General features: G+C 36.9%; 1 protein-coding gene across 1 annotated transcript in view; it reads left to right on the plus strand.

The window, feature by feature from the left end:
- Positions 1 to 20,498, plus strand: part of BMPR2 (bone morphogenetic protein receptor type 2) — a 106,146-nt gene extending 85,648 nt beyond the window's left edge. Inside the window, exons 7-13 of the mRNA XM_084289570.1 lie at positions 1,320 to 1,434; positions 3,028 to 3,188; positions 4,935 to 5,082; positions 6,047 to 6,183; positions 9,500 to 9,672; positions 10,805 to 12,084; positions 13,801 to 20,498. Of these exons, the coding sequence (XP_084145696.1) occupies positions 1,320 to 1,434; positions 3,028 to 3,188; positions 4,935 to 5,082; positions 6,047 to 6,183; positions 9,500 to 9,672; positions 10,805 to 12,084; positions 13,801 to 14,051 (2,265 nt within the window). The 3' untranslated portion in view covers positions 14,052 to 20,498. The remainder of the gene's footprint in view (positions 1 to 1,319; positions 1,435 to 3,027; positions 3,189 to 4,934; positions 5,083 to 6,046; positions 6,184 to 9,499; positions 9,673 to 10,804; positions 12,085 to 13,800) is intronic.
- The last annotated feature ends 1,115 nt before the right edge of the window (positions 20,499 to 21,613 follow it).

The raw sequence follows: 21,613 nt of genomic DNA on the forward strand, positions 1-21,613 counted from the left end.
TATATTTCATTACTAGATGGATTTTCAGCTTGTTATTACTAAAATGTATTCAAAGTTGGTATGACAGTATTTTTGCAATGAAAAAGAAAATGCTGTATAAACCTGCGTGAGTGATGTTTGGTCTATGTTTTTGCCAGGAAGGTTATCTGCTTATAGGTTCCTTATTCAGTACAGTCTAAATCTGAGAAGTTGAAAGATATTTGTAATTATATTAAGGAGTAAATAACTGGAGTTTAGTTTTAGTGTTGGATTAAAGAAAATAAAAATCTAAGGCTTCAGTCATTTCAAATCATGGTATCTATGTGTATCCACCTGAATTGTGCCTATGTTACATACCTGAATGTTGACTCCAAATGCACTCAAATGGCAAATACCCATTGTTGTTTTTTAATCAAATGTCACTTAACTCATTTTGTAATATTATTTTTTTATTTGCAGCTGTGATGGCAAGATGCTATGTACTGGTACATCTTTGAGATTAAATATTTAAACAGTCAAAAGGGGATCATCAGTAGTCATAAATAACCATTATTTTATAATACATATACAGAGAAGACTGGACTTACTGTTATTTATGCATGGGGATTTGCTTTGTTTAAACTGAGCATATCATTATTGAGGACTGTAGAAAAAACTGCTCAAAGGTGTTACAGTTTGCAGGACCTGGCTCTTGTTTCAGTTCAAGTTTCTAGAATATTTCAGTGTCACAACTGACACCCTTTGTTCTGGTTTTCTTTGAAGATTCTACTAGAAATTAATAAACAACAACAAAAAAACACAACATTATGTTCTTTTTTCCTGTTTCTTCAGTGTATGTGGACTCACTCCTATTTGGAACCTTTATGTTTTTTTTGGTTGTTGGTTCAATGAATAAAGATATGATAGCAGGGGAGATGCAAGTCAGGGATGTTCTCTGTTTTTCTGTAAATACTAATGGTTCAAAGTCTGCTAATTATTCACCCTGGCTGCTATATCTGCAGTTACCTTTCTCCTTCTAATGTTCAGAGAAAGGACTTTTACAGAAGAGTATAAGAAATGCATATATTGCTTTTGTTTTATAACTGTCATTACTACTAAAGGCAACCCCTATTATTATGCAATGTATGATAATTTTTCTGTTCTACTTCCTTACATAAACCAAATGGCACCACTAAAAATTAGTGGAAATCTTGTGTTTTATAATATCTGTGTATACACAGAAACAGTTGCAGAATTGCACCTTTCAGTAGCACTGGATAAAACTGTCCTTCTTAAAGATTTGTACTTAATTATTCAACTTGATAAATATTTTAATTCAGTACTTATTTTATTTTTGCTAGGGTTCGCTGTGCAAATATTTGAGTCTCCACACAAGTGACTGGGTGAGCTCTTGTCGGTTGGCACATTCTATAACTAGGGGCTTGGCGTACCTGCACACAGAGCTACCTCGAGGAGGTAAGGCTGGGAAGGGATGCTAAGGCGTTCACGATATTCCTATTTCTGTCAGGTAGAAGATTCCTGCCTTTCTTTTTACTTTGTGACAGTACAGCGAGTAGGAATGCAAATAGAGATTACTCAGTACTTCTGATACGTTCTTTCCTTTGAACAATTCCCTCTTGTGGGCTGTGCCTATGACACTTCCATGAAAACAGGGAGTAAGAGCCAGCAGAGTCCCAGAGACAGGCAAGAGAAGGAGGCAGAGTTGTGCAGTGCTGCTGTATCATGGCAACAGATTACTGAAGACCTGAAGCACTGGATGTCTGTCGAACAGAGATCAAGCAGATGGAGTGTTCTGTTTATTTTTTGCAGCTCAGGCACAAATCAGCTCAGCATTTTTGTGTGTGTGTGTGTGTGTGTGTGAACTGTATACATAAAAATAATTCAATCTTCTAATACCACTGTAGTTTTTATTGTATCTCTTGGTATTTGCTGAAGGGTGTGAGCATAGTCTTCTCTGTGTACAAATGATACTACTGTTTTTTGTGTTCTATTAGAGTGTTGGATCTGCTGTTGTATTGATATATATCTCTGCTCATCTATTTCAGCCAGAATTTCAGCCATCTGAAATATCATGATTATATAACAGGTATTCTGATATCTGTGATATAACAAGCTGCAGAATATGGTCTGGCACTGAAGCATTAGCTTTTGGGCAGTAAATAAAAGGATGGTAATCTTAATTCCACATTAAGGTGCTAACATTCAGATTAAAGTCCCAAACCATATATTTCAAATGTTAAGCATCAACTCTAGCACAGAATGAAAACTGAAGATGCTGTTAAAAGTGCCAGGCTGAAAATACCTAACTTGGTATTTCTATGTGCCATTGAAACTGCAGCTATCATCATTTTGAAATGTGCAGACAGGTGTGTCCGTTAGCAGCCAGAAAATGTGTAAACCTTCCATCATAAAGAAGAGACAGCCATAGGCTGATCTGTAAATGCTACAAAGGAGCTCATGGAATAGAAAGAATTCCACAGTAAAATTGGTTCTATTGTGCTGGTGCTCTTACTAACTACATAAATTGCACATAAACTGGGAACAACTGAGATTACTCTTTGGAAAAGATCAAACTCCTTGCAGGATTAACATGCTCAGCTCCTCTAGAATAATATTATCTATGTATCTTCTGAATAGGTGCCTATCTCAGTTATAATGTCAATAGTTGGAGCTGTATTTGACAGAGGACTGTGGATATGAGAGAGAACATTTGGAATGGCTGTCAGGTCTGTGGCAGCAAGTCTATGCTTAAGTACACGTCTTCCCTGCCAAAATCATGCTGAAATATCCATTGGAAAGCTAAATGGCAAACACTAAGCCTGTGTAACAGTAACCTAATATGCTGTATGGATATGGTGAAGCTATGAATGCCAGTCGGTTTTCAACAGATAGCATACTGTGGAGTTCATTATAAAGAAGCAAAAATGTTAGTTTTCTAAAAGTTAATTTTCTGTTTATAATAGGTGAGCAGACCTAATGAGGTTCTCTGCTTTTGCTGAACAGTAGAACTGCTCAAATAATAACAAGCACTTTCATATGTCCAAATAGACCATTACAAACCTGCAATATCCCATCGTGACTTGAACAGCCGCAATGTACTGGTAAAGAATGATGGAACATGTGTAATTAGTGATTTTGGACTCTCCATGAAGTTAACTGGAAACAGACTAGTACGCCCAGGTGAGGAAGATAATGCTGCCATTAGTGAGGTAAGTATAAATAAAGATAAGCCAGCATATAAAGGAGGACAGATTAGTATGACAGTAACATTGAGAAACAGTTGTTATAAGGTGAATATTAAGGTGGTACAATTCTTTTAAGGGGCAGTTGGTGCAATAGGGGTAGAAGTAGCTGAAAACTTGACAGGATGAGACTGATTTTATTGTCAAAATACTCTAAAACAAACCTAGCATTTTGAAAGATTGGCAGCCACGGAGTTGGAAGTTTTGTGTGTGAGAGATTATATATGCAAGGTAGCTTTGGGTACAAGCCCCTTTAATCTTGTTCTGCAAATATTACTTAAGTCCAAACATTCTTTGGAAGTCAAGGAGTTCCCCCACACATATGCACCCACATCCTACAACCATTTCTTTGTGTCATCTGTAATTTTATGGACTTCAAATGGATATATCTGGGAAAATAAATGCATGTAGAAAGACATGGACCATCTGAGAAGGGATCAGGACAGAATAATGGGGGATGCTCGAAAGAGTAACCTCTGAGAAAAGACTGAAAGAATTAGGGTTATTTCATCTACTGAAGTACAGATACAGACAAGTCCTCATATATGTAAAGTGCTTAAAAGAGAAAGGAATAAACTATTCAATTTGGATAGGACAAAAAGTAATGGCCTTATGTTGTAGGAGGGAAAGTTTAGGTTAGTTATGAAGAAACATTTCTTATATGTAGAAGACAGTGAAGGTCTGGAAAGGACTGTTGAGGAAGGCTACAGAATTTGCATCCTTTCATGATTTTAAAGGAACACTGTGGAAAAACATCTGCTAGATGGTTAGATATATTACATATATGTGCAAAAATATGCTAACATCTGAACATAGGCTACTCAAATACAGTGAGAATGAGTCTTCTTTAAACGAAGACTAAAAGTCCCCCAAATGCTTCAGTATATTTGTTGTCTATGTGCTTTTACAGTAAATCTTTACATTTAATTCAAAGCATGTCTCACAGTACTAATCAACGTCCCTTAGAAAGCATTACAGTAATAATACCTAGTGCACAGGTGCTCTTTTTAGATCTCCATTCACCGAATGAAGAAACAGGGAAACCACTGTTTAAAATGCAGGGATGTGGAATAGCCCTTTAACAAAATACTGTCCTGTAAGGGCTGATGAATATCGGCTCTAATCTAACATCGTCCCTAGTGGAAATAAATAGATGCCTTCTAAAGCTGTTAATAACCTTCGAATAAGGAAGATGTAGGGATAAGCCTTGCTGACAGTCCAGCAATAACAGACCAAGTTCCTTGTTCAGCAGCATCCCTCCCGTTATGGTATGTGCATTGGTGTTAAACAGAGTCGTTTCAGGAAGAAGAAACATTAAACTATATCTTGCACATGAGAACACTGAATAAGGGACAATGTTATTTTGTTACAGTACACATGAAAAAGTGACAGAGCTTGGGAAGGACTTTATTACGACTAGGCTACTGATATGAGTCTAGAAGATGAGGGTATTTATTTGACGAGAATTGCATTTTCCATCTTAGCTGTAGAAAACTGTATTTTTCCATCTTAGCTGTATCCTTTTTTTAGCCAAAGAAGTATGTCCTTAAATATTCTTCTTTAAGGATATTCTTCTTTAATATCCTTCTTTAAGGATATTTAAAGAAACAAACAAAAACAACTACACAGAAACCAAAGACCACAAAATCTTCATCATGAATTGGATTTGGACATTGCTTCTTGATTTGAAACTTGGATTTTATGTTTTTCCAGGTTGGTACAATCCGTTATATGGCCCCTGAAGTGCTTGAAGGAGCAGTGAACTTGAGGGACTGCGAATCTGCTTTGAAACAAGTAGATATGTATGCACTAGGCCTTATCTACTGGGAAATATTTATGAGATGTACAGACCTCTTCCCAGGTAACTGAAAAAAATAGTAGTAGAAGGGAGTACCAGCAACCAATGTTATCCTAGCCATAGCTTTTTAAGTGAAGAAAGGAAATACTTTCATCAGTTATTTTCTGCCATTAAGGCGGTGCCATCTAGTGGTCAAGATTGTTACTGTTCATACTCAAATACACTGTATCGTTAAGCATGAATCATGCTGACAGACTTCAAATTGCCTGTTTAAGCAATTTGCAGGCTGCATAGTAGTGCAATTTGAGTGTTATTTTTATTGTCCAGAGTTTATGAACGTTGAGAGTTGGGTTGATGGCAAAGACAGTACTATGAGTATTTACAGCTGATATGGGGCCTGAAATATCTTTCAGACTTTCAAAATGAATAAATGGATGGGAAAGTGCAGTAATTTATTATGGCTTTTAGCCATTCATACTTTAATTTATGATACTGACATTGAAAATTCAGGGAACTAAACCTGTAAAATAAAACAAGAGGAAATAAACTGTAAAAACTTAACATGTGAGAAAGTGTAGCAACCTCCATCTTCTTCTTCAGCTATAGCATATAGAATTAATCTGGCATGCAATATTCCCTCTGTAGTCAAACAGCTACACATTACATGCAGGGACTTGTAATCTGTCTGGGCTTCCTCCCAGATGAAGTACACTCAGTCATTTACGTTTCACAGACATTAGGTGTCATCCTCGGGCTCCTGGACATCCTGAAGGTACCCCTCAATCAGCAAAGTTTGGAGATGCTATCCTTTGAGAGGTTCCCAAACAACACAATTCATTTGCAGTTAATTCAGATTTTTGGGGGATAGGAGGGCAGGGTTTGAGGGTGGAGTCGCAATGTCTTGATAGACAGCAATTTTGATACTACCTTTCATCACTTGAAAGCTCTTGCCCTGCCTTTTTTTTTTTTAATACATATATATATACATATATATGTATTTTATTTTCATTCTTTCTTTTGCTAACAGGGGAGTCTGTGCCAGAGTACCAGATGGCTTTCCAGACAGAAGTCGGAAACCATCCCACTTTTGAAGATATGCAAGTCTTGGTGTCCAGGGAGAAGCAAAGACCAAAATTCCCAGAAGCATGGAAAGAAAACAGCCTGGTGAGATGGAACATTTAGAAATAAGCAATTTATAGGGTGTTATCTGGAAAGTAATTTTCAGTATGCATGAAGTTCCCATGTATTCTCTGTATACTGGATGAGGAACATAAAGGTATTTTTTTGACTTTTGACATTATATAAACTAGTAACACCATAAAATATTTGGCAAAATGTAATTATAATCCTCCAATACCAAAATTTTATAAACATTGTAATAAACTATTTTTGAAGAGGAGTATAGTGCTCAGAATTTACAGAGGCTACATTTTCTAGCAACTGTTTCGTTATAACTACATTAGAAATTTTATAGGCTTCATTTGATCTACAATTTTTTTCTACAGTATAAACAAAGTAATGTTGTTCGTTGTTTTGAATTAGTATAGCTATGGCTTAGAGTCTTGCTTGCTGCTGCAGGCCAACAAGTTACTGCAAGTCAGCTGAACTCTGGTGAGAGTCTGTGTGCTTGCTTTCATCTGCAGCAAAGGTGAGGTAATGCAACTCCCCTTAGCATAGTGGAGGTTCTGTCTTTTATTCCAAGCAAAGTAAAACATGAACAGTTACTGAGTTCTACCTGATACACAATAGGTTGTTTAAACCAAAATACATTGACTGCAAGTATGGAAATTATGTATTTGACTCATCTAAAAAGATATTTTTATGAATTCACTTTCTGAAGTTATGCCCTTCAATCTTCAGAGACTTTGCTACTTGATAAGTATGTAGCTACTGCACAGATAATGGGGAGCCTAAGGCCTCATCTCTGCTGGTACTTGTAAATACATATGAAGCCATTTTCAGAGAGGAGCATAGCCTCCAGTGTTAACACTGTTATAAAACATGTTGCAACTGAGTTGAGAGATTCATAGAGAGGTTTTCTTATTGCATGGTTTTGTCCAGACAATCTTAACAAAAGTAAAAACAAAGAAAGAAACAAACAAGCAAACAAAACCCACAGACATGTTGGCAAATGCAGTATTGGAAGAACCCAATGTTGACAGCTGTTTTTGAAGACAGTTGTAACTAAAACAGTTTAAGGTTGGTTTTGTTTTGCAGACTACCATTTTCAATGTTTGTTTTAACAAATTGGTAGACTCTATTATACACCGACCTAATAACAATTCCTGTATTTAAACTGCTTGACACATTCTTTGGGGTGTAATAACCTACAGTTCGCTTATAAGTATCAAACAACCCATTCCACCCTGTGCCAGTCTAGGATGACATCCTAAACGCTCTGAGATGTCATAGAAATATAAGATTCAGACAACCTAACTCTGGACCAAGGTCCTTACCTCCTTTGTCTCAGGAATGGGATAAAAGACTTCTGCCCATTATATAGAGCTACATTTACATGTTGTGTTAAAACATCTTTGTGCAAGTTCATCTATTAGATAAATGTATTTATCCTTTTCCTTTTAGAAATAAAAATTTAAAAAAAAAATTATTGTGTAGGTCACGTAATTAAGGCACTTTAAGGATGTGGAATCCTAATTTTATGATTACTTTTGCAGTCTGCTTCTTGAACGTGTTACGATATAGACCTTGTATAGTGGTTATTGTTTTTCACAGTATAAATTAACAGATGATGTGTATAAAATAATATCAGGCCTATAAACTGAGTAGGGATGTTACCATCATTTATCTCATTTTCCAAGCCAAAAGCAGGGACCAAGCTTGATCTCAAAGGTTGGGACTGAAGGCTATTAGTAGAAAAATAGAATAATGCAGATTTATTCCCTTTATTCCCTTTCATCCTTTTTTATGAGTTGTAGAACTTCTAAATAGTAAACTTTAGTGTAGAACCCTTTGAACCTGAAATTAATAGACAATACAACATTATGGTAAATGTGAAGCTCTAGAACTTTAGTCTTGTTAACTATCTGTACTGTCAGAACGGTGGTCCTTTCAATATCCTTAAAACATTGACAGGAATGGATCATCTGGAAGAAAGACTACTAAATGCTACTTAGTTTTCTTTCTGGTGAAACTTTTACGGGAGAGCTTTACAAAGGAGTAAGGCAAGAGATTAGGATGTCCACTGACTTAAAGATGCATGTAAACTGTGTCTAAATCAAGTACTAAAAGCTGAATGAAACCTTTTTATTTAGGGAGAGAAAACTTATCCAGTACAGTATCTCCTCATTGTCCCTGAGGGTGCTTTTAGATTCATGTCCCTCTGCTAGGGGTATTTTGGTTGCTTAGCCCTTCTTCAATCAACTGTGGAAAGGGAGGTGATTTACTTGTGTGGTGGCTCATCCCTGTCTGTGCAGCAGTGATGTCTGCATCACTGAGCAGCAGTGACTTGCCAGATGCAAGTGATGCCAGGAGCCTGCTCTGTGGGCGAGGAGCTCTTCGCTAGCAGGCAGAGCTACTCTTGTCTTTCGCTGCCAGGAGTGAACACGGCAGTTCTGGCACAGAAACAATCAGCAGGGCCCAGTGAATGCTTTAGTGCCCAGCTGGGACTATGCACTGTCAGTAGTGCTAGAGAAGTTAAACCTGGGCTGAGATGTGAGACATTCTGGCAAATTATATTCTATCCATAGGCCATAACTGGCAGCAGGGGCCCATAAACGTCTGTCTTTCTGTGCTCAGGATGCAGTGCATGTACAAATGTTCAGAGCTCGTAATTTCAGTTGTCTCCTCTCCAGGTCTCTGACCATATGGCAGCATGATTTGGAGGTCTTGAGCTCTAATCCTGACTGCACCATTCATCCCACAGTGTGATCCCAGGAAAGTGTGTCTGTTGCCATTTCTCCATCTGTAAAACAAGGGCAGCAATAATCTCCTCCCATAGTGCAAACAAATTCACCAACATTTCACTGAGGCATTTGGATATTAGGGTAGTGTGCAGAAGAAGAAAAGCATGATGAAATGAGCAAGGCTGTGTCAATTGCATACAGTGCAGGGCAGCAAGGCAAGGACCATTAGCTGAATTGTGAGGATAACCATGGCAGTGTTTCCAGAGCATGGTCAATCCTTTGTACATGGCATTCATAAAGCAAGGAGAATGAGCACACGCACATAAGAGAGGGTAGGCTGAAGGGTTGCTTGGACAACTGTAAATGTAACTTTTTCTACATAATTATCTTCCCACTTTGGGTGTGTGTGAGGTATGATAATGGTAGTCTTTAATATTGCTGTTATTAGGGTAAACTAGCTTTGAATTAAATTGTGTTGTCTATCTTCCATGTCTCTTTCTCACCAACTTGTGACTATTTTCATCCACATCCATGCAGTATGCTGCCATAGAACAGTAAATTAGAAGCATGATATAAAGGGAAAATAAGAAATCAGGATTTTATTTGTCTCCTGGCAGGCCGTGAGGTCACTTAAAGAAACAATTGAAGACTGTTGGGATCAAGATGCTGAAGCTCGATTAACAGCCCAATGTGCTGAGGAGAGGATGGCAGAACTCATGATGATTTGGGAGAGAAATAAATCAGTTAGTCCAACGGTCAATCCTATGTCAACTGCCATGCAAAATGAGAGGTAAGAAGATAATACATTCAGTTTTAGTTGGCAGTAAATGTCCAATGCTTAGCTCACTCCGGAAAGGAAGCTAGAGCACGCTGTTCACTTCATGTTTCTGCACCTGTGAAGTGGATGTGTGTTACATGAACTAGCCTGCACATGGGTGTTGTATGCTATGGTCCTGATTGTTTTGTATTGCATGAATCCACAAAATAAACAATTTTTTATGGCTTTGGGTTCTTAAGATCTGTGATACATCCCCAAAATTCAGACACATTGTACATAAACAACTGTATTTATCGCAGAGGGGCGTTTTAAGATGCATTTAGACAAGCTGTCCAAACAAGCTTACTAAGACCTGAAGAGTCCGTCAATTGTCTTTTTAACAGATTTTGCTAAATGATTCATTAAATTTCTGTTTAAAACGTTCTGCTAAAAGCTATGAATGGTCAGGCAGTAAGAGTTCAGGAAACCTTTAAGACTCAAACCTATAGCTATTCATTTAAAGAACTACAGGATCATTTTTTAACTCACTGTTATTCAGACCCCAGTGAGAGAGGTGCTGTGCATTTTTCTTACAAATGATCCAGACGGAGTGAGAATTTGCAGAACTGACATATTAGTACTTAAATACTACACACTAGAGATCTGGATTTGAGAGAAAGGTAATGTTTCTTATGTGGCACAGTTTGTCATTAAAGAATTCTGTTCAAAACATGGAACACCTACATTGTTAAAAATAATAGATTTTTCATGGTTTAAGAGCTTGTGACTTTTTCCCAGCATCACGTTCTCCATCATATATATGTAATTCTTGTTGCCCTTATTCAGCATCACATCTCTGCAACTAGAGCAGGACCTTAGCTGTAAAAATATTGTAAAAATAGAGTATTGGACAAATAGAAGAAAATTACTGTTATCTGACTTACTCATATAATAACATTTGTGACAAAACTGCTGTCCAAGTAAAACCACTTTCTGCTATCCAGGACTTTTCAAGGAAGTTACAGAAGGATCTGAGTTCTTGCTGTATCTGTCCTTTTGTATGCATGAAAAGAAATAGACATTCACCTCTCTTAAATGAGAGGCTTTGTAATATGAGGTGATATTTACATACATGACCTTAATTGTCACTTATTTTTTCTTAAAGGAATCTGTCACATCATAGACGTGTGTCAAAGATAAGGCCATATCCTGATTATTCTTCTTCCTCCTACATTGAAGATTCAATCCACCACACTGACAGCATAGTGAAGAACATTTCGTCTGAACATTCAATGTCCACGACACCACTGACGTCAGGGGAAAAGAATAGAAACTCCATTAACTATGAGCGGCAACAAGCACAAGCTCGCATCCCTAGTCCTGAGACAAGTGTCACCAGTTTGTCCACCAATACTACTACCACCAATACAACTGGCCTCACTCCTAGCACTGGCATGACCACCATATCTGAAATGCCTTATTCAGATGAAACAAACTTACATACTGCAAATGTCATGCAGCCAGGTGGGCCTACACCAGTTTGTCTGCAGTTAACAGAGGAGGACTTGGAGACAAATAAACTGGATCCAAAAGAAGTAGATAAGAACCTGAAAGAAAGCTCTGATGAGAATCTGATGGAACATTCACTTAAGCAGTTTAGTGGGCCAGATCCACTCAGCAGCACTAGTTCCAGCTTGCTTTATCCACTGATAAAACTTGCAGTAGAGGTGACAGGACAACAGGACTTCACACAAGCTGGCAATGGTCAAGCATGTTTGATTCCAGATGTCCCATCTGCTCAGGTCTATCCTCTCCCCAAGCAACAGAACCTTCCGAAGAGGCCTACTAGCCTTCCTCTAAACACCAAAAATTCAACAAAGGAGCCACGGTTAAAATTTGGTGGCAAGCACAAATCAAACTTGAAGCAAGTGGAAACAGGTGTTGCCAAGATGAACACTATCAATGCTGCAGAACCTCATGTGGTGACAGTTACCATGAATGGAGTGGCTGGTAGAAGCCACAGCATAAACTCTCATGCTGGCACAATCCAATACGCCAATGGTGCAGTGCCATCTGGCCAGACAGCCAGTTCAGTAGCACAGAGGGCACAGGATATGCTTCAGAACCAGTTCAGTGGAGAGGATAGTCGACTGAACATTAATTCAAGCCCTGATGAGCATGAACCCTTGTTGAGGCGGGAGCAGCAGGTTGGCCATGATGAAGGTGTTCTGGATCGCCTAGTAGACAGGAGAGAGCGACCACTTGATAATGGCCGAACAAATGTTAATAACAACAACAGTAATCCATGTCCAGCGCAAGACACAGCTACACTGAGTATCCAGAATGTAGCGAGAAATCCTGGACAGACCCAGAGTAGAAGAGCACAGAGGCCTAATTCACTGGATCTGTCAGCCACAAATAGTTTGGATAGCAGTAGTATGCAGTGTAAGTGCCTGCATAACTTAAAGAATTTCCCTGACACTTTTTACTGAATAACTACATATATCTGCTTGAATAGGAAATACTCCTGTGTCCCCTATCCCTCCCCAAAGCGTGCCTACTAAATGTCCTATAAATTTAATTTCTATCAGAACAATTTCAATCTTTCCAATCAAGTCCTGTCTTCCGTCTTCATGAACTCCAAAATGTTTTAGGTCACTATCTGCCTTCCACATATATGAATTAAATCTGTCCCTTTCAGCTTTGACTCTAGAAAGGGATTGATTATTACTCTTGTTATTATTTACAGGGCATCGACTTTGGCAGCTGCAAAGCATATTGAAATATCTCCTATTTCTTCCTTGAGGGACACATTGCACTTTCTTTTCCTTATTTTTTCTCATTCTCTTAAGAGTAGCTGGTTCTAAGATGCATTGTTTAAATAACTTCTTATAAGTACTTATGCACTTCATGACTTTTAAAGCAACTGATTTTACTGCATTAGCTCAGGCTAGATGGACAGTCAGGCATAATAGTTTGTTATCTCAGCTTCAACAATTAAAGCAGTCCTTTGCCAGTTTATATTTTATACGTATTAAAAAATAGAGAAGGAATTTGAATAGACTCCTTCAAAATAACTGCCTTAGAGTTTTAAGCCTAAAGGTTTAAGAAGTTACAATGGGACTTTTCACATTAAGAATGCAATCATGTAGTTATAGTTAAATTAGGTATATTCTCTGAGTTTATCTTCAGGTCTGTTGGAGCTATTGGAAAGGTTTCCTAGATAATAACACTTCAAGACTACTCTGTAGTCTTTGAAAGTTGCTTGCAAACCTCTGACTATGTTTAGGTATAGACTGACATACTAGTGAAATACTCTGGGGTGCCAGGCATTGCACATTTGTAAAGAAAAGGTTTAGAAATTAACCAGAACAGTTCTTTCAATAAATGTAATTGAATATTGAGCAATGGAATGTTTAAACCTTCCTTTTAAGTCAGAAACCTTAATTTTTGTCTTTACACATTATCTTGAGTTGAAATTTTATTGAGGTAAAGAAAAAAGATTATTGTAGTAACTTTCTTTATTTGGAGGTAAAGAAAAAATAAAGGGTTTGGAGGTTAAGTATAGTGATTTTAACAGGCTTCTACTGCTGAATTTTTATCCGGTTTCAAATTGACAAGCAGGTGTTTTTGCCAGTTTTACAACCTAACACCCCAAATCCTGTTTAGGATCCTAACAAAGAATAGACCGTTTTGCCTCCAGGCAAAGGCCTCAGCCTTGCCTGGGGCTTTGTATGTAAAGAAGTGTTTGTGTAGTGTAAAGTAGGATTACAGAATCTATGATTCAATTATGCTATTAAAAGTTTAGCCTTTGCCATCCTGTAGCAGCTACGTTATTTTTTTGTACCTCCCATTACAGCTAATGCAAGATATTATGATTGGAAAAATCCCCTGAAATGTCACATGCTGATTCTGCTGTTTGATGCCGATGTGCATTTGAGGTAGTGACACAAACTACTTCACTGAAGTAATTTCTGTCAGAGAACAGAATTTTCCCCCTTATTTTAGTAGCAGCTACTATAGCTGTCATGCCTCTGTCATACAGTTGTTTCTTAATAAGATTTTTTTGTTTTGTTTTGTTCTGCATCTGAGTAACCCTGGACTCTCCAGTCTAATCTTCCCTGTAATACTATTTTCTACTTTTTTTTTTTTTCCCTTCAGTAGGTGACTCCTCACAAGATGGCAAATCAGGCTCAGGAGAAAAGATCAAGAAACGTGTGAAAACTCCATACTCGCTCAAGCGGTGGCGTCCCTCAACATGGGTCATCTCCACTGAGCCACTGCACTGCGAAGTCAACAATAATGGCAGTGACCGGGCAGTCCACTCCAAATCCAGCACTGCTGTTTACCTTGCAGAAGGAGGCACTGCCACCACAATGGTATCTAAGGACGCAGGAGTGAACTGCCTGTGAAATACTTTAAATGCCGAAATGACCCTTTTTTTTTGCATTATTTGAAACAAACATGCAGAAGACATTTAAAAACAAAAACAAACTTTCTCCTCCTGTCAGCAACCCCTATCAAGGACTCGCTTTAAATAGATTTCAGCTATGCAGAAAATTTTTAGCTTATGCTTCCATATTTTTTTATTTTGTTTTATTTTTTGAATGTTTTTGCACTTTTATTTAGTATCACTAAAGTTAAGTCTGTCTGTTTTGACCACGGAATATATATATGTGTATCAAAAATGTGGTCTCAAAATATTTTTTTAAAAAAAAGTAACAGAAAAGTATTGCTGATAATCAGTTTGGACCAGTTTCTTAAGGTCACTAAGATCATAAGCAGACTATAAGACAGGTTTGACTGCAGTGGTGTCTTGTAACCATGTTTTGATTTCTGTGCACAAGCTAGTCTGTATATTTCTATGTTTCAAAGTGTATTCTCTTTTGATTACCCCACCCTGCCATTTTTCTTGTGTCATGTTGAAATGTGCAATAGTCTATAGTTCACAGTATGCTTTATTGAAAAGTGTTTCTAAAACTGCCACGTGTTCCTCTTTTTTTATTTGTTAATTTTTCCCTGACAGTTGAGCAGTCAGCCAGTCATGAGAGTGAACTTTGCACACCATAGCCAGCTTGAAGCAGCTGCCTATATCACATTGTGCTCTGAGGTGACAATGCATGAATTTTTCCCCAGCTTGAAAGGGCTTTTAAAAAGGAACGAAAAATATGAGCTCAGTATCTTTCATTTGATTCTTCCAAACTGAAGTGCTTTTCTTTACCAGTAGTAGATGCCAGCCTGTGAAGTTCTGAGTAACAAACCGTTGAACAAATTTAAGGCAACAGTTTCAGCCATTCTTGTATGTTATTTTGTGTGTAGTTTCAGCCTTTGTGTTTATGTAAAACCGTACTTAGATCACTAATAGTGTACATTGAAAAATGCATTTTCAACATAAATCTAAATAACTATCATACTTAAGAACTCTGGTGAAGATAGGTTGCAAAGATATTTTGTTGACGCAGAGGAAAAATCATAAATCTTATTTGGCACAGAACAGTTTTGGGATGAGTCACAAATCTTTTTTAATTTAACACCTTACAGACAGTTTGGGGTAAAATCAGGCTGATTATTTATGCAGCTAGGTGCATCCTGATTGGCTGCTGTTGCTAAGTTAACTCTTCTTCCCCTCAGATTTTTAAAGCCCTTCATTCATCTTGTTAAAATCTATTGTATGCTTCTAAAATTCATGGTTATGGGTGTTTGGGAACAGGAATATTTTTCCTTTGGTTAGACCCTTCTTTCAGTTTGTATGTAACACTCCACACGTTGATTTTGGGTGTCAGTGAACATGAATGTAATACATATTGAGATAATTTTTTTTTTCATCATCTCATGTGGAACCTCTTAAACTCTAAGTTTTTGTAGAATTATCATTTTTACTGCCTACTGAAAGAAAATTAATTTCCTTACTGGTCAGGACTTACTTTTGCCTAAGAAATATCCTTCCACCTAAGAAATACTCTGATTGAAAACACTTCAGTAAAAAATACTTAGATTAAATATATGTATATATATATAACACATGTCAGTCTTTGGTACTGAGTAAAGGAAAACTGTTAATGTTCAAAGAAAGAAAATCTATGCAGTCAGCCTGCCAAACTCCTATGGCAGGATACTGGCAGCAAACAATTGCCTCCCCCAACCTATCTTCTTTCAGCAGTCTGAAACAGATGCTCTGTGCTTTCAAGCTCATTTGTTTCCTTGCTATTGTATTACTTTTCCCCATGAGTTAAACTTGCCAACTCTGTTTTGTACATCTGATATAACTGGCATAATATATGCCTTGCTACATCTGATTCTTGCTGTTTCTTAAACCTTTGTTTTTGCTTGATTTCTAGGATTTTTCTCCTGTAATACTTATTAACGGTTTCTTAGAATCTCTGAGATATCTCCAAGAGATAATTCTAAATCCAGACTTTTGATTCAGTGTAGTTGCAGAAATGCAAGATATGAGACAGTTAGGAATGCCTGTGCTCTCTAAGTACCAGTTTGAGTAATACTTTTCATCTCTGAGGCACAATTCTGTTATATCGAAGTATAAATACATTGTTATATTTCTCCTCTTCAAAAATACACCCTTTCTCTGGTTTTACTTTTAATTCACTCCCCATCATCCCATCTGCTGCAATCTTGCATCCCAGATGTTGAAAACTTGCCAGTTGCTCAGCTGGGTTTCAAGACCTGAATCAGAATTTTTGGCATTCTGTTCGTAATGTTGGCTGTGTTTTGCATCTCTTTTAGACTTCTTCAAGTCCACATTTGAAGTACAGTATGTTGTTTAGTGATGATTGCTGTATCATGCATATTGAAGATTCTTCACTCCTTTCCCAATGACTTTTTCATTTGCCTTACATGTATCATCCATCAGTATTTCAGAATGTGGACTGAAAAGCATATTTAGGACTTTCTTATCTAACTTGACACTCTAGGGAAAGAAAAGTTATTTGTCCTGACTACTGCTTCTTTCTGCTAAGACAGATCTGCAGCAGTCCTCTAGCCTTTCATTTCAGTCCAATGCTTTAATTAGGAAAAAAAAATCCAACTTTTTTATACTTCATGCAATGAAGATCATTTTAATGCCAGATGAAAAGGTTCTTCTGCAATTTTCTTTAAGTATTCTTAAAGCAAGTATAATAATTTCACTTCCTTTATCTTTTTCTGTAACTTGCTGGAAAGCCTTTTGGTGTGGATTATAAGTAGCAAAAGGTATTGGATTGGTAACCTACCATGGATAAATATAATTTGTAACTTGATAGAAATGTGTACTTTATCACAAAATATCCTATAGATTAAATAGAGAAAGACTATTTTAAAAGGTCAGTCAAAACAAACTCTTAACTGTGTAACAAAATATCATATTTCTGCACAGCTAGATGAGATCAGATTAACAGTTTGTTTTTAATGGTTATTTTAGTAATGTCCTTTTTAGCTCACAGCACATAATCCAGTCTCCACATAATACTTTCTCTGTAAATTAAATGATGTTGAATTTTATCTAATATCTTGGAGAATCGCCTTTAACCAAATAAATACATGTAAGAGAGAATTCTACAGATCAGACACATGGATAGATGATAAATGTACCATAATCAAGGGAGACAAATGTGTTTTATTTCTTTACTTTTTTTTTTGTATAATGATTAAAGTTGATAATTTTCTGTCAATATCTCATGTAAATTGCAGACAAGATAAATATAGAAAAATGAAAAAAAGAATGATAGTGTAAATATATATGACTTGTGCTACTGTCAAATAGGCAACAGTAGAATATTTGCTATGGTAATTTATAATGTATAATTCAAGTCAAATATTACAGCAAACATTTTTGATGTTTCTATATTTAAGCCAAAATTCAAAAGCTTATTCATTTTAGAAAATGACATGCTAGTAGAAGTTAAATGAGTTACTTAGGTTAATGCAATGTCTATTTTACTGTTTCCTATAATAGTGATACTCGCCAACATGACATGGTTTTTAGAATGTGAATTCTAACCATTTGAACAGACATGCCTGCATAGTCAAATTTATTTTCTTCTAAAATTGACATGTGCAAGTAAGATTATCTGGAACACTTCCCCTGAATTTGCTTACAAAGCTCTATGCTTCATGTGCTAAACGATTAGGATTAAAAATGGCTTTCTTGGAACTCTGAGATGCACTTAAATTGCACAGCTAAAAGCTAGAGTTCCTAACTTACAGGAAAACTAGTTGATACTGTCTTCTTCAGAATATTCTCTGAAACAAGGAACACTTTTTTGATTGTGTTTTACTTTCTTACCATAGTTCATTCGAGTCTTATTTCCATTTTGAAAATTATCTAATTTTCATTGGCAACAGTTTCATTTTTTTTAGTGCACAGGGGACAAAAAACAATGAAAGATGGATGCTGGCAGGTTTCAGGAAAAACAAATGAACAGAACCCTTATTATTATGTTTATAAAGTGTGTATCTTCCCATCTGTCAACTCTCCTAAAAAGAAATCTTTAACCCTACCTGCCTCAGAAAGGACAATAAGGAGGTTCTGTATTTGTATGGAATGGATTATTGGGAAAAAAATAATAATGAATTGTTGTGTAGAAATTACATATGTATACCTGTATAAAAATAATGAAGTTCCCAATGCTGAAACAGTGATTTTAAGTGAGAAAAATAATAATTGCTTAGCAGAGTAGTACATGCATGACCTGCTGTATATGAAATTTGAATTTGGAGCAGTTTATTATAGATTGAGATAGGTTTGATTAGACTATGAAAGTTGGGTTATAGACTGGATGACTTAGATTTTGCGTAAATTTGGATTATTTGAACTTTTCTATCTGCTCTCCCACTATCCATTTTGCCAAGTAAATATATTAACCTCAATGTCCTTATTATTTTTGTTCAACTTTAGTCCTTTCTTCAGTGAGAAAGCTATAGCAGTAGAGCTAAATATATATATTTTTATGTAAACTCTGTATGTATTTAGATGCATATGCATTATATCCATAATTCCAGGATTAAATTCTGTGAGTTACAGCGTCAGATGTTAGCACTGGTAGCAAGCATTCTTTTTCAGATACCATTTTTAAGTTGTCTTTGCAATAAAAATTGGGAACAGACTGAGACATAATCCAGCAGTGTAAGATCTCCCATGACAGACTTGTCATTGTTTTTTTAATGCAGTAGCTATCGTTAGGTGTGTGGTTGCCCTTTAACACTTTTTTTTTAGGGCATTAAATCCAATTACATTTTAGGCTTCTGTGTTGTCATATAAAACCTCAAGCTATAGAAATACATATGTCTGTTATTTTTTTCCCCTAAATTGGTTCAGGTTTTATGCAAAATAGTAAAAATAAATAAATAAGTAATAATAAAATAAAATAAAAATTAGATTTCTCATTTTGGGGTTTCTTCTGTACTGACTAAAATTGGTAGCAGAACTTTCAGTTACGCAGCAAAGAGATTTAGGCATTCCTGCAGATCAAAATGGGAGTTTGGTTTGGCACAAGTTTATCTGAGGAAACCAATATCAAATCAGCTGGTGCTTGAGCCAAATGCAGTTGAAATCAAAGATGAGTCTGCCATTGATTATGAGCAAGGGAGAGCTAGTTAAGCTGGCATTGATTTTAATAATTTCTTGGGAGGATTAGCCCTGGGAAAGCCAAGGTAGAATGTTAGTTAACTTCAGTGCATAGGTCATGTTTCAATAGGCACCATAACTGTCACAGTAAGGAAGGATTTCTTCAAAGTTCTTGCAGGCTTCTGCAGATACATTACAGCATACAAGTGTCAGGAGCATAGTATCTCACCTGGTAATTATTTTAAAGCAGAAGTAATTACCCTTTATAACTTAGAAGCTTCCAGGTCTCCCAGAAGTCAACTTTTATAACCCATTAACTTGTTTTAAAGACAGAGCAAAAATGTTGAGGTTTATTTCTAGAGCACTTGATTCACTTTTTTTTGTGCTTCAGGACTGTATCATGAAGTATCACAGTTCAATCTTCCTTATTCAAAAGAAGAAAAGTAGGTAATATTTCTGTAATTTTTAAAAAGTCAAAAGAACACAAACAGGCAAGTCCAAGTTATCACTGCCTTTCATTTGTCACTTGAATTTTCTTATTTGTGACTCCTCTGTCTCTTTCACAATGTTGAAATGTACTTAAAAAGGTTCGTATGTAATGTTTCTTGTCTGCTTTTTGTCTCTAGAGGAAAGTGTGCTCTATTCACATTTATATAAGCTGGAATCATATTTTACAATTGCTGTTGATTATTTTCCCCCCAAATGCAGTATAAGAGGAAAATGAACATGGCAAAGACTGATTTCTAGGGTTTGGTCTTCTGTAGAGGCTGAAATTAGGACATGTGAAACTGCCATTTTCCTTATGAAAGACTGTAAAGAGTATTTCTGAGCGAGCTTTTCTGGGGAAGAGGGGGGAGAAACCCTAGAATATGGAGTCTCATCAGAACCCTTTTGTTAACGGGTATTTTTGGTTTTTCTCTCAAATGATTGAGGAAATATCATGTATGAATTTATAAATAATTGCTTTCAGTTATTTCTTTTGTATAAGCTGCCCAATACCCTTGCTATGCTATATAAGTTGTGTTTCATGGAACAGTGTGAGTATGAAATGAAAAGCTAATTTTTTTTAATCATCTGTGGATGCCACTATGAAAGCTGACATTGTTAAAGCCACTACAGAGTTTTCTATGAATACTTGTAAGAATTGCTTTGTTATATATAAACCTAAATAAAGAGATTGTATTGATACAGAGACATTGGATAAGAACATTTAAAAGGCTATTCTTTAGGTCTAAAAGAAAAGGCTTGCTGTAAAATGGTGCATTATTCCATTTATTAAAGATCATATTAATGACAAAAAGCATGGTCTTTTGTGGCTTTTTCATGGTATTATTGGCCATCAGTGCTCCCAAGAGTGAGGGGAAAACTGTTGCAGTATATTATTTTGTTGGTGGAAGAATGAGGAACTACTTCATTACTGTGAGCTGAACAGGACCTTCAGATACTTCAAGCATGTGACAGATTATACATTGCACTGTTACCTGATAACAGCGTGAAATAATTAGGGCTTGCCTTTACTACATTAATGCACTGCTTTTTCGTCTGTTCTCACTGGTCAGCACTTAAGATGCTTGCATTAGCAACTCAATACAGTTTGTGTGCATTTCAAACTGTGCAACGTGCATCCTTCACCTTTTAGCACCAAGCACTGTACTCTGGGACCTCACTGGCTTCAGAACTTCCTGTTACACACAGACTGGTGGGGCACATCCTGCACCTCAGTAGCTCTGGTGTTTACATCTCTCCTCCTTACTTAATTCTTGCTGATTTATTTTTCTGTATCCACAGCAATAATGTTTTTTGCAAGCAAGTAAGAAGGTGGGTTAAGTCTGACACGTCTGTGGCCAAAGAGCTACCTTATGAACAAAAAGAAAGAGCATGAAGAACTTTCTTGCTGTCATGAATGAGGAGGAAGCAACAAATTGAGGCAAGTAGTGCATGGGTTGAACACTTGCATATACTGCAGTTCACCTCAGCAGCCTCACAAATGGATCTCGAAATCCCTGGCTACAGGGAGGGACCATTACAAGCCTTCCTGCTGGTGAGCAGGAAGCAGTCACCTGTGATCTTCGATACGGGATGTACCTTGGGGGGGTTTGCCTCAGAAGGATTAGGAGATTAGAACAGTTATTGACAAGGAGAAGGTCCCTCCCAAAAGACAGCACTGTGCTTACATGTGGTGGCTTGCTGTTGGCTCAAGGTAACTGAACAACACCAGCTCACAGGAAAGAGGCTAGCTAGCCTGGTCTTACTCCTTACATGTGAAGCTTTAAGAACAGGCTCACGATGCTCTTTTTATCTAGAGGTCTCAGTGACGTTGATGGGAGCTTGGAACCTTTTGAAGTCCTCTCACGATCAACTCCAAGGAAGTTACATTTCCCATGAGGCTGTAGTCAGGAAGAGTCAGTGGGTGCC

The sequence above is a fragment of the Netta rufina genome (assembly GCF_964035555.1).
Source record: "Netta rufina genome assembly, chromosome: 6".
Taxonomy (NCBI): domain Eukaryota; kingdom Metazoa; phylum Chordata; class Aves; order Anseriformes; family Anatidae; genus Netta; species Netta rufina.